The sequence below is a fragment of the Electrona antarctica genome, assembly GCF_951216825.1.
Source record: "Electrona antarctica genome assembly, chromosome: 2".
NCBI lineage: Eukaryota > Metazoa > Chordata > Actinopteri > Myctophiformes > Myctophidae > Electrona > Electrona antarctica.
The window spans coordinates 53,335,530-53,348,274 of record NC_136807.1 but is presented as its reverse complement, the minus strand read 5'-3'; the positions used below and the strand labels follow the sequence as shown (position 1 = coordinate 53,348,274).

Here is a 12,745-nt window from a genome sequence, read left to right as displayed (position 1 = left end):
CTGACCGCTCCGACGCGCTAGTGTTAATCCTATAAAGAATTTCAATCATCAATCACCATCCAGTAACAGTTACACACCTCATCCACCAGGTGGCGACAGGCAGGAGCGCCTGCATCCTTTGCTGCGCATGCTCGTGACACGTTGACCCAATGACCCAGAAGTAAATGCGTGTTGTTTATTTCTGCCGTAATGGTGAGGCGGAAGGTTCTGGAGCCTTTTTGTTTGTGATCCTCGACGTAAGAAAGACATTTTACACATTATTACTATATTACAATTGTAACCGAGAGGTTTACACGTATTAGTATATTACAGTTGGTGAAAATGTCTCCTAAAGGAGGTAAAATTAGTCAAATGGAGTCTGTACGGCTGAAGATAAATGGGCACATGACGTCGGTGGGAGAGGAGATATTGTGTGTTTTGGACAAACAGCGTGGTGTTGATGTTTGTAGTGTGACGCTTAATGTCAGAGTGTTTGTGTTGGAGCGCCTCAGCGCAGTGGGAGAGTTCATGTACAACCTATTCCAGAGAGAGATGGAGACACTAGAAACTCTACTGGAGAAACAGAACAAACTGCTGGGCGAGATGCTACAGCCACACATCAGACTACACAGAGCAGGTTAGTAAACTGTGTGTGTGTGTGTGTGTGTGTATGTGTGTGTGTGTGTGTGTGTGTGTGTGTGTGTGTGTGGTAGACGATTCTCATGTGTTTTGCAACTGTTTTAAATCACCCTTAGTTCTAATCTAACAAAAGTGAAGTAAGTAAACTACATTATGATCTTTTTTTAGTTGACGACAATGCAACAGACTGTGATGTGCATATTGTGTAGTAGTTTATTTTGGTCAATGAAAATTACATGTATCTATTTTCTGAGGAGCGCTAACCCCTCCTATGCCCAGATGTCATGGTTTGTGTGAACACAAACATTGGCTTGTGATTGGCTGATCACCCCATAGCGATGATTTGCTTGGCTGAGGAAAGTACATATTGAAGATAAAAGTGAGGGCAAAAAAGTGAAGACCCCAAAAGTGATTGGTCGGAATAACATTAGTGATGATTTGATTGGTTGAGCACAGAATGTGATGTATGATGACGGGTGTGATTTCTTTTTTTCTCACAACAAATGTATTTGATCAAAAGGTGTAAAACACTTGTGTGAAGTGAGCGGTGCTCTTATCATCACATTCCGGACAAAATTGGTGTCCTCACTTCTTATCCTCAATACGTACATTGCCCAGCCAATCAAATCATCCCTATGGGGCACACACAAAACTGGGCTGGCGCTCCAATGCATGCCCATTGCCCACGACACAAACAGGATGATGGAGGAATTGTTGTAGTGTAGGAGAGATAGCATTATTCTAAATGAAAACTTAGTGTGGAGTTGATTCATTTGTGTCGGCACTGCACCGCTGAACATACTGCATAGAATGGTCAGCGTTGAAGATCTAGTTCCGCCGTGCGCGGTCCGATCCGGTCCGATCCGGTCCAGAAGATCTGTTGTGCCGACTGCTGCTGATTCCCCAGTAAGCGCCCCTATGGCTCTGGCCGGGGGGCAATCGCAAATCGATCACCTCCAATGGCAGCAGGAGCAGCTTTCAGAAGAAAACTGTGCTGTGCTGATGTCCCCGGTAAGAACCCCTATAGCTCTGTCCGGGACAGGTTGTAACGATCATCTGATCTCCAAACAGCAGAACACCCTTGCAGAGAAGATCGCTGCACGCAGCTGCTGCCGTGTCCATCTGCCCACACTCCAATACCAACACGCCACAGCCACGCCACGGCCTGTGCTTGTCCAAACGAACCCTGCTGGTTTGATTTGTTTTCCAATAAAACAAATCACAGTTGTAACGACGACTGAGGCTGTTTTAAACTTAATGTACTGCCCAAGTCCAATTATTTGGCACTACGTCGTTGCCGACGGCCAGGGAGTCATAATGGCTCTTACAGGCATATTAGTCTGACTACGTGAGGCTAGTGAAGAGTGCCATCCTACTGCTGCAAATTGTAAACATGATGTGTGCAGCTGCAGAACATGTGCCGCTTAAAGGAATGCAGTCAATGCACAGTTGCGCTCTCCTGTCAACTGAGAGAAAAATGGATCGACACGTCTGTAATTGGCCACGACACGTTGACTCACCAAAGATGAGCCGTTTAACATCCCTAATTTAAGCCATTATTCGTGTCCCATCATAAAGTCCTTATCCAGGTCACATCAAAGTCCTCATTGTTAAAGTCCTTTTTGTATTCCTTCATTCCAGACCAGTGTGTGGAGTCCAGTCTGCAGGTGAAGATCAGTCCTCCAGACACCACTGTTTCTATTAAACAGGAACCTGAAGACCACCCTAAAAAGGAACATGAAGACCACCTTAAACAGGAACCTGAAGACCACCTTAAACAGGAACCTGAAGACCACATAGATCTCAGTAAGTTTCAAGCTCTTTACACTTTACTATTTAGGCATGTAGCAGATGCTATTTATCCAGAGCAACTTACTAAACACTAAACTTACTCTAAACACTATAATATCACTATAATATCACACAATAAATAATCTGTACATTGAAACTAGACAAACTGTAGGATGCCAGGTCAACAAATGAACCCAGCATCTGTCTAAATAACATGCTATCTAAATTACATTTTAACCTCTGCATAAGACTGCATGGTCGTAAAGACTAGTCATGTGCTACGACTAAGATGGAGTCTGAAGGGGTAAGTCTAAGGATTATGGCAGAAATGTGTATTTTATTCTGATCTCTTGTGGAGCTATCATCAGGGGTGAAAGTGTGTCGGTACTAAGGATGTGAAGATGATCCGATGAATTGGTTTTAACATTAACAATGTGATTTGCATCGATGTGTTGACTCCTGGATCAATCTGAATGTACCATAGCGGGGCAGATAACAGTAATAATAGTTCACTTGCGGATACAAGCACCAAAATTGGCACACATACTCCTTAGGGATTGCTCTTTTCATGCTCTTTGCCAAGAGAATAATAGTAAAGAGCTCTCATCACAACATGCACAACAATCACAACAACATGATGGCTACACTATGATTGCAACTAATATTCCCCTCTTTCACACAATGAATGAGATGCCTATTAAACTGGACCCCGACAGACTTGATGATGGTGGTGGCATTGAAGAAACTCTGAGGAGGAACAATGCGCAATATTGAATTATATTCAACAACACGAAACTGGAACGAGTGAGAATCACTAAACGAAAAGCAGAGAGTGCTCAGCCACTGGAATGCCAGACCAAGCTGAGTAGAACCAGCATTAAAAGCCAAACATGTTTCATATGTGACAAAGAAGCCACAGGGAAGGGATGTTCTTCTGGCTTTCCAGAAATATGTAGGCTTTACCTTGTCAGAATCTTCTGACTATTACAGCTAACATCTTGTGAAGACATATGCTGGACCACAAGTCCCTGCAACTGAAGTATTTCTTACAGCAGTTTTTTCCTTCAGTCTTGTGGAGTTGACAGCAGGTGCATCAACACCCAGCTGTTCCAGGTGCTGGGCGTACAGATGAACTATGTCTGCAAGTCGGAAGACTGAAGCACCCTCACCAGATCTGGTGGTAGCTCTGAGAATGCCTGTGGGTGGGCATCCTCTTCGGTTGCATGTTCCTTTTCCAGTCTCTTTGTGGCTCTGAGGTATGACCTCTCTCTATTGTACAGGTCTGCCAAGCATGCAGCATGGTATTGGAGCACCTGTGCAATAACATCTCCACCGCTGAGTCTTGCAAGAAGTTTTGCGTCATTTAAAGTTTGGCCACATTCATTAACTCTTATTGAGATTCATCTTCATAGCTTTTCTTGTAAGTTCAGAGGATGTGGTCTCTTTGTCACATATGAAACATGTTTGGCTTTTAATGCTGGTTCTACTCATCTTGGTCTGGCATTCCAGTGGCTAAGCACTCTCTGCTTTTCGTTTTGTGATTCTCACTCGTTCCAGTTTCGTGTTGTTGAATATAATGTGACAACTTTAGTGATATTGCGCATTGTTCCTCCTCAGAGTTTCTTCAATGCCACCGCCATCATCAAGTCTGCTTGCTCCAGTCAGTATTGAATTTAGGCGGTAGTGTAACGAAGACTCTGACTAGGACGTCGGGCTATATGATATATGACATGTTTAGTATGACAATCCCTATATTTGGGCCCGAGCCGACCTAGTGCTGATATTGATAGATATGGTAGAACCATATATGGATAGAACCATATATGGATAGATCTAACTGGCTTAGTCATCGTGACAAGCCTGGTCGGAGAATATATAGAGGGTCGGCTTCAGGGAGAAGGCAGAAGTCCAAGCATCCTGGTTTAAGTTCTAACCGGACACCACTGCGGGGGTCCTAAGCTAAGTAATCAGCAATACAGCCTTGAGCTATTTTATATGGTCCTTCTTGAGTACGGATTAGGGCTTACCGCAGTAACGGGATGCTGAAGTCTTCCAGACACATACGAACCAAGGTATCTGGCTTTACAACCCATATACCTTGAGTAGCCAACCCCTGACTCAGTGGCAAGATTCTAACCAGATGGTAACCCAGTTGCTGCCAGAGTCTGAACACTCTGGCAGTCCTGGCTGCTCCGCAGGTGAGCAGCAGTATCTCGAAGTTGTGAGATCCACTCTGTTGCCGCCAGAGCATGAACGCTCTGGCGGTCCTGGCTGCTCCTTAGGTGAGCAGCAGCGTCTCGAAGCTGTGAGACCCACTCAGTTGTCGCCGTCAGAGCATGAACGCTCTGTCGGTCCTGGCTGCTCCGTAGGTGAGCAGCAGCGTCTCGAAGCTGTGAGACCCACCCGGTTACCAGAATCTGGATGCCAGAATCTCGGAGTCGTGAGACCTCCCCGGCCCTTAGAGTCAGAGAGCACTGGTGATGTGCAGGAAAGAGAGAGCACTGGTGATGTGCAGGTAAGAGAGAGCACTGGTGATGTGCAGAGCACTGGTGATGTGCAGGAAAGAGAGAGCACTGGTGATGTGCAGAGCACTGGTGATGTACAGGAGAGAGAGCAACCATTGACAGGGAACGCCCTTAATGGGTGGCATGTGATTCGTATTGAGGGGTCAACCTGAAGAGTTGCGTATCAGAATCATGAGAGATCTTCAAGTTTTGCACGGGGTGGCTGTATCTTCCGAGGTATCTCCTGCCGTACAGCCAAACCAAGTCAATAATATTGAGGGAGCATTGATCGCCAAATAGCTTGGATTGTGAGCATACACAGATCGTCAGCAGACTAATGGAGAGAGATTAACATCTTCGAGAGCCTCCCTTGCTGGATAACTAAGCTAAGTAATCAGCAATACAGCCTTGAGCTATTTTATAAAATAGCTCAAGGCTGTATTGCTGATTACTTAGGTTAGGACCCCCGCAGTGGTGTCCGGTTAGAACTTAAACCAGGATGCTTCGACTTCTGCCTTCTCCCTGAAGCCGACCCTCTATATATTCTCCGACCAGGCTTGTCACGATGACTAAGCCAGTTAGATCTATCCATATATGGTTCTATCCATATATGGTTCTACCATATCTATCAATATCAGCACTAGGTCGGCTCGGGCCCAAATATAGGGATTGTCATACTAAACATGTCATATATCATATAGCCCGACGTCCTAGTCAGAGTCTTCGTTACAGCCACCCCAGATTTCACGTTGAAATCTATACCGCATCCAGAAGACTCAGACAATTGTCCTTTCTTTCGGCTAGGTTCTAACAGGCCAGGCCTGGTAGTTATCCAGCAAGGGAGGCTCTCGAAGATGTTAATCTCTCTCCATTAGTCTGCTGACGATCTGTGTATGCTCACAATCCAAGCTATTTGGCGATCAATGCTCCCTCAATATTATTGACTTGGTTTGGCTGTACGGCAGGAGATACCTCGGAAGATACAGCCACCCCGTGCAAAACTTGAAGATCTCTCATGATTCTGATACGCAACTCTGCAGGTTGACCCCTCAATCCGACCTGCTTGGCAACTGTGTGTAACAAAATGGTTCGCCCCGAACCATCATCCAGAACTGCATATACTTCCATTACTTTGCCACAATTGCAAATTAGAACTTTGCACACCTTTAACATGACATTTCTCCCTTTAGGCGGTGGATAGCCCACATGCAAGGACTCTCCTGCTATAGTCAAGATTGCTGGCTGCGGTAATTCCTCTTGTAAATCCTGTCCCGTCTCAATCTTAGGTGTCCTAGGGTTCCGCAAAGGTTCATCTGCTCTCCGGTTCAACCGGGTCCGGCTCCTATTAATACTGTGAAGAGCCAGAGGGTGCCTTCCACCACATTTCACTCCTAGTCTGTAGTTTACAGTTTCTTGCCTGCATGACGACGTCCATTGCTGATAACACAGCTTCATCTGTCATATCAAATCTCGTTTTGCCATTAAACTCAGTCGTTTGAACCTGCCGCATACCCCAAGATGGTGTGTGCCGCTATTACAGTACTGACGTACGGCTTCTTGCCGTCTTGCTGGTTACTTGGTGTACGATCGGCAGAATTGGGTGCTACTACCGTACCATGCATGATGACTGTTCGTCTCCGGTTATGCTCATGGTCATTTCTGCAAGAGTGACCGTCCAGCCTCCTTGCTGGACTACTTCGGTCCCTATATGAACCTGGACTTCTGGTCTGTCAGCTTGCACTTTCATCTCGATATCCTATCGGTGAACGAAGCCTCTGCCGTCCTCCGACTGCTCCAACATCTATGGGAGGGTTGATATAGCTCCGATGCCCTTGCATCATCATGCTGTCCAGACAATGCTCTCATGATATCCACTAGAAGCTCTAGGTGAAAGCCTTCGTTACACGATGACACATGAAGCTCTAGGTGAAAGCCTTCATTAAGCTCTAGGTGAAAGCCTTCGTTACATTCATTGCCACCCCCAGATTTCCCATGGAAATCTGTACCAGATCAAGAAGGCTTGAACAGTAGACCCCTCAGGCCACCCCAATACAAGCATACTGAGGCTTGAACAGCAAACGTCAGCCATTCAAGCCACCCCATTGAGGGCGTCCAATCTTCGCGCTTTCTTCCTTTGATGTTACGGTGGGTCATAAAAACCTCAAGATCAGATCACATGCCACCCATTAAGGGCGTTCCCTGTCAATGGTTGCTCTCTCTCCTGTACATCACCAGTGCTCTGCACATCACCAGTGCTCTCTCTTTCCTGCACATCACCAGTGCTCTGCACATCACCAGTGCTCTCTCTTACCTGCACATCACCAGTGCTCGAGAGAGCACTGGTGATGTGCAGAGCACTGGTGATGTACAGGAGAGAGAGCAACCATTGACAGGGAACGCCCTTAATGGGTGGCATGTGATTTGATCTTGAGGTTTTTATGACCCACCGTAACATCAAAGGAAGAAAGCGCGAAGATTGGACGCCCTCAATGGGGTGGCTTGAATGGCTGACGTTTGCTGTTCAAGCCTCAGTATGCTTGTATTGGGGTGGCCTGAGGGGTCTACTGTTCAAGCCTTCTTGATCTGGTACAGATCTGGGGGTGGCAATGAATGTAACAAAGGCTTTCACCTAGAGCTTAACGAAGGCTTTCACCTAGAGCTTCTAGTGGATATCATGAGAGCATTGTCTGGACAGCATGATGATGCAAGGGCATCGGAGCTATATCAACCCTCCCATAGATGTTGGAGCAGTCGGAGGACGGCAGAGGCTTCGTTCACCGATAGGATATCGAGATGAAAGTGCAAGCTGACAGACCAGAAGTCCAGGTTCATATAGGGACCGAAGTAGTCCAGCAAGGAGGCTGGACGGTCACTCTTGCAGAAATGACCATGAGCATAACCGGAGACGAACAGTCATCATGCATGGTACGGTAGTAGCACCCAATTCTGCCGATCGTACACCAAGTAACCAGCAAGAAGCCGTACGTCAGTACTGTAATAGCGGCACACACCATCTTGGGGTATGCGGCAGGTTCAAACGACTGAGTTTAATGGCGAAACGAGATTTGATATGACAGATGAAGCTGTGTTATCAGCAATGGACGTCGTCATGCAGGCAAGAAACTGTAAACTACAGACTAGGAGTGAAATGTGGTGGAAGGCACCCTCTGGCTCTTCACAGTATTAATAGGAGCCGGACCTGGTTGAACCGGAGAGCAGATGAACCTTTGCGGAACCCTAGGACACCTAAGATTGAGACGGGACAGGATTTACAAGAGGAATTACCGCAGCCAGCAATCTTGACTATAGCAGGAGAGTCCTTGCATGTGGGCTATCCACCGTCTAAAGGGAGAAATGTCATGTTAAAGGTGTGCAAAGTTCTAATTTGCAATTGTGGCAAAGTAATGGAAGTATATGCAGTTCTGGATGATGGTTCGGGGCGAACCATTTTGTTACACACAGTTGCCAAGCAGGTCGGATTGAGGGGTCAACCTGCAGAGTTGCGTATCAGAATCATGAGAGATCTTCAAGTTTTGCACGGGGTGGCTGTATCTTCCGAGGTATCTCCTGCCGTACAGCCAAACCAAGTCAATAATATTGAGGGAGCATTGATCGCCAAATAGCTTGGATTGTGAGCATACACAGATCGTCAGCAGACTAATGGAGAGAGATTAACATCTTCGAGAGCCTCCCTTGCTGGATAACTACCAGGCCTGGCCTGTTAGAACCTAGCCGAAAGAAAGGACTTATTGTCTGAGTCTTCTGGATGCGGTATAGATTTCAACGTGAAATCTGGGGTGGCTGTAACGAAGACTCTGACTAGGACGTCGGGCTATATGATATATGACATGTTTAGTATGACAATCCCTATATTTGGGCCCGAGCCGACCTAGTGCTGATATTGATAGATATGGTAGAACCATATATGGATAGAACCATATATGGATAGATCTAACTGGCTTAGTCATCGTGACAAGCCTGGTTGGAGAATATATAGAGGGTCGGCTTCAGGGAGAAGGCAGAAGTCCAAGCATCCTGGTTTAAGTTCTAACCGGACACCACTGCGGGGGTCCTAAGCTAAGTAATCAGCAATACAGCCTTGAGCTATTTTATAGGTAGTGTATCTATATTTGCCATCTTGGTGAATGGTAATAAAGGTATCACAGTATGATCATTATCTGTATTCAGTGAATCAAGGCAGAGGGGTGTAACGACTCACTGAGTCTAGGATGCTTATCTTAAATAAGGCAAGTTGTTTAATGCCAAAAGTTGTTTTATTTCCGTTACTCTTTTGTGGCATACAGAGTAAAGATTAAGTTTATTATTAAGTGCTACCAGTGCAAACAAGGTGAGCAGGGCTGAGCAGGACCTAAAGCAATTAAATAAAAACATTCTTACCGCCATCATGCGCAATAAGGTATGGGATATGACTAGGTTTGACAATAAAATATATGATCTACACCTCGTCGATCGTTCATCTAGTATCATTTAAGTCCCGTGTGATCTGTACACCATCTTGGTAAGTCCATGTATAGCCCCCTTACTCTTGGCTCAGCTCTCCCTCGCTGGTATACCCTGTCAATTCAGCACGGCTGTCTAACTGAACATCATACATGGTAAACTACATGTAATCTACACTAGCTAACTGGCTTATTAGACAACATTTGGGACACTGAAGTCATTATTTAGCTACACCAAACTAATTACTCAGCTGATACTGAACCCCATGCTGAATTTCACAGCAGTGGTGCCACTAGTGAGATACTACATTAATCCCCCCCCCCCCCCCCCACACACACACACACACACATACTAAACCTCTAACAATACTAAGATATACACTACCATCCATAATACCCAAGTCAGACATAACACAAACCTCTAATTTAGCAGAATATTAGGATTCCGGGACTGATATATGGTACAAGGAAGCCAGTGAGTAAGTTTATGCGTACAAATTTGGATTCTACATAGTGAAGAAATTATGATTTGACACCAAGATCATTCAAATAGGACAAGTCTATGTGATTTTATTGCAAAATGCTATATTACTGTATATTCAATGAAAAATGACCTCCATCTTGAAATTATATTTGGCCAGATGGTTTTATGAAAAGAGTATGTGTGCCAATGTTGGTGCTTGTATCCGCAAGTGAACGATTCTCCTGTAATTTGCACTTTATCTGTAAACATCAGTAATCTGGTCCATCAGTGTTTCCATCATTCATTAGGGAATTTAGAGCGCAATTAAAAAAAGCCGAGCTTTTTTAACCGATGTGAATACTTTATTTGCCATTGTTGAGAACTGCACCTGAGCACTACAGTGGATGTGTGTGCACTAGCTTTTCATGTAACAGAGGAAACACTGCATGAAAAAATAAAAAAATAAAATCAAACCTTTACCGTTTCTCATTGTGTCTTTTCCCTAGACTCCCTGCACCGACCTGTGTGTAAAGAGGCGGTTCCCTCTGAAGAGGAGAGGAGCTCCAGTCTTGTCCAGGAGGAACCAGAGCCTCCACACATTAAAGATGAGCAGGAGGAGCTACTTCAAAGACCAGAAGAGGTTGAGAGGCCAATGCTGACATTATTAGCAGTTAAAAGTGAACATGATGATGGTGAGAACAGAGACACAGAGCCTGTAGCCAGCACCTCAGCTGAACACATGAAAACACAAGCTGATGTAGAGGACTGTGGAACATCACAACCAGCTAGTGATGAGCAGCTCCTTTCTTCACACTGTTCTGAATCTGACATCACTGAAGACAGTGATGAGTGGGAGCCCAGTGAATCTGACATCACTGAAGACTGTGTAGATCAGTCACCTTTAAACACACTGAAGTCACACAAGACACAACATGTGGAAGGACATAGATTGTCTTTGAGCAACAAGATGTCCCGGGACCTGAAACCATCGAAAGAAACTCACTCCATGCAGAGTCACACAGGGAAGACAAGTTTTAGTTGTGTAGTGTGTTGCAAATTTCATGAGGGAAATCTAAAAAGACACATGTTGACTCATGCAGGAAAAAAGCTCTTCTCTTGTTCAGTTTGTAGCAAAGGCTTTCGTGACAATGGTGATCTAAAAAAACACATGAGAACTCATACCAGAGAAAAGCCCTTCACTTGTAAAGTTTGTAGCAAAGCCTTTAGTGAGGTGGGCAATCTAAATAAACACATAAGGATTCATACCGGAGAAAAGCCCTTCACTTGTAAAGTTTGTAACAAAGCCTTTAGTCAGTTGAGAAATCTAAAAGGACACATGAGAACTCATACCGTAGAAAAACCCTACACTTGTAAAGTTTGTAGCAAAGGCTTTTGTGATAACGGTCATCTAAAAAGACACATGAGAACTCATACCGGAGAAAAGCCCTACACTTGTAAAGTTTGTAGCAAAGGCTTTTGTAATGACGGTCATCTAAAAACACACATGAGAACTCATACCGGAGAAAAGCCCTTCACTTGTAAAGTTTGTAGCAAAGCCTTTAGTGTGTTGAGTAATCTAAAAAGACACATGAGGACTCATACAGCAAGGGGAAATATTTAGCTGAACCAGAGGGCATAGCCATCAGTATAATCCCCCTGTATCCACCTGTTTCCTGTTTCCAGTGTCCTATGAGACCTTGAGTGAAAGTTGTGCATAACTTCCAGTTGATTTTTTTTATTTTGTTTTGTTTTAACCTAAGCTATCCGGATGGGGTAAAAAGTGCTAGGTATTCAGGCCATTCACCACAAATAAAGATGTTAAAATGTATTGAAATCCGAGTGCATGTGTTGTGTTTGCTCTGGATCGTCTGCCTTGCATTTCGAGTGCTGCTGTATCACTGAATGAAACCCCGCCCAGTGGAGTGAACACAGGGTGTATCTGTCCTCCCCATTGGCTAGTGCCTATCACTGCCGGGTCATAGTTCACCAATGCTGAACCCTAACATAGATAAAAAAGCTAGATACATCATTGGCCGTTGCAATTCATTGGAGCGACCTGTATCATTCTTCACACCAGTGCACGCGTGTCATCTGTGTTAACTTGTAGCGTGGGGAGTGGACCTTCTTAAGTGCTTGGGTGACCACATGCGTTGTTCAGACATACTAACAGTCCGACAGGCATTAGTCCGACACAGTCCGTGGCTGGTTAAGATAAACCCGTGGCTCCCGACATGCGTTGCTGGTTAACCCATTTAGGCCGATTCAAAAAAAAAAAAAAAAAAAAAACATCTTCTAAATAGGATACTAAAAGTTTTCTGAAAAACCTGTGTTTCTATATGTCAGTGGTTCTCAACCTTTTTCATGCCAAGAACCCCCAGAATTATCTGTATTTGGCCGTGGACCCCCATCTGAAAATATGTTTTTCTAGGGACCCCTCCAGAAGCAAAGATTTGAGTTAAAACGTTCGCTCTGAAAGAATATATTTAAAGATTTGCGCTACGTTTTCACGATTTTTCAAAAATAGCAGGTCTACAAGCTTGTAGATCTGTTATTTTTCAATAGCTAAAGTATGACATAATCCTTAACCCTTAGAAGGTGAAAGACGCCAATTGGCGTCATCATCAGCATTCCGTACGAGAGCAATGACGCCAATTGGCGTCTTTCTCGTTTTTTATTAATCTAAACATATTAAAGTGCTCCGGAGCGCTGTTTAAATTCCTGAGCTTATATTTCAACTCCATTACCCAGAAAACCCGTGTCACGTGACACACGTGTACGCTTTCCTATTGGAAACTGACGCCCAGCCCCCAGTGAACAGGGGGGTTGGTTGACTCCTCCGAGGTGGAGTTTTTCAGCCAGGTTTGCAGTCGCCGCAAAAAAAACAATCTGAAAAATGATCCATCCGTGTC

At 44.8% G+C, this 12,745-nt stretch overlaps 1 protein-coding gene across 1 annotated transcript; it reads left to right on the top strand.

Annotated features, from left to right (window-relative positions):
* The first annotated feature begins 203 nt into the window (after window positions 1-203).
* On the top strand, window positions 204-11,633 carry LOC306938200 (uncharacterized protein). Its single transcript, XM_079522264.1, has 3 exons — window positions 204-616; window positions 2,260-2,424; window positions 10,343-11,633. Exons 1-3 carry the CDS (start codon window positions 322-324, stop codon window positions 11,455-11,457), a joined length of 1,575 nt encoding a protein of 524 aa, XP_079378390.1. The 5' UTR covers window positions 204-321; the 3' UTR covers window positions 11,458-11,633.
* Window positions 11,634-12,745: the final 1,112 nt, after the last annotated feature.

Excerpts from the sequence above, each read along its gene's own strand:
- LOC306938200 (XM_079522264.1), top strand. The coding sequence starts at position 322 with ATGTCTCCTAAAGGAGGTAAAATTAGTCAAATGGAGTCTGTACGGCTG. Across the intron at positions 617-2,259 it reads CATCAGACTACACAGAGCAG|ACCAGTGTGTGGAGTCCAGT; the intron begins GTTAGTAAACTG and ends CCTTCATTCCAG. Across the intron at positions 2,425-10,342 it reads TGAAGACCACATAGATCTCA|ACTCCCTGCACCGACCTGTG; the intron begins GTAAGTTTCAAG and ends TCTTTTCCCTAG.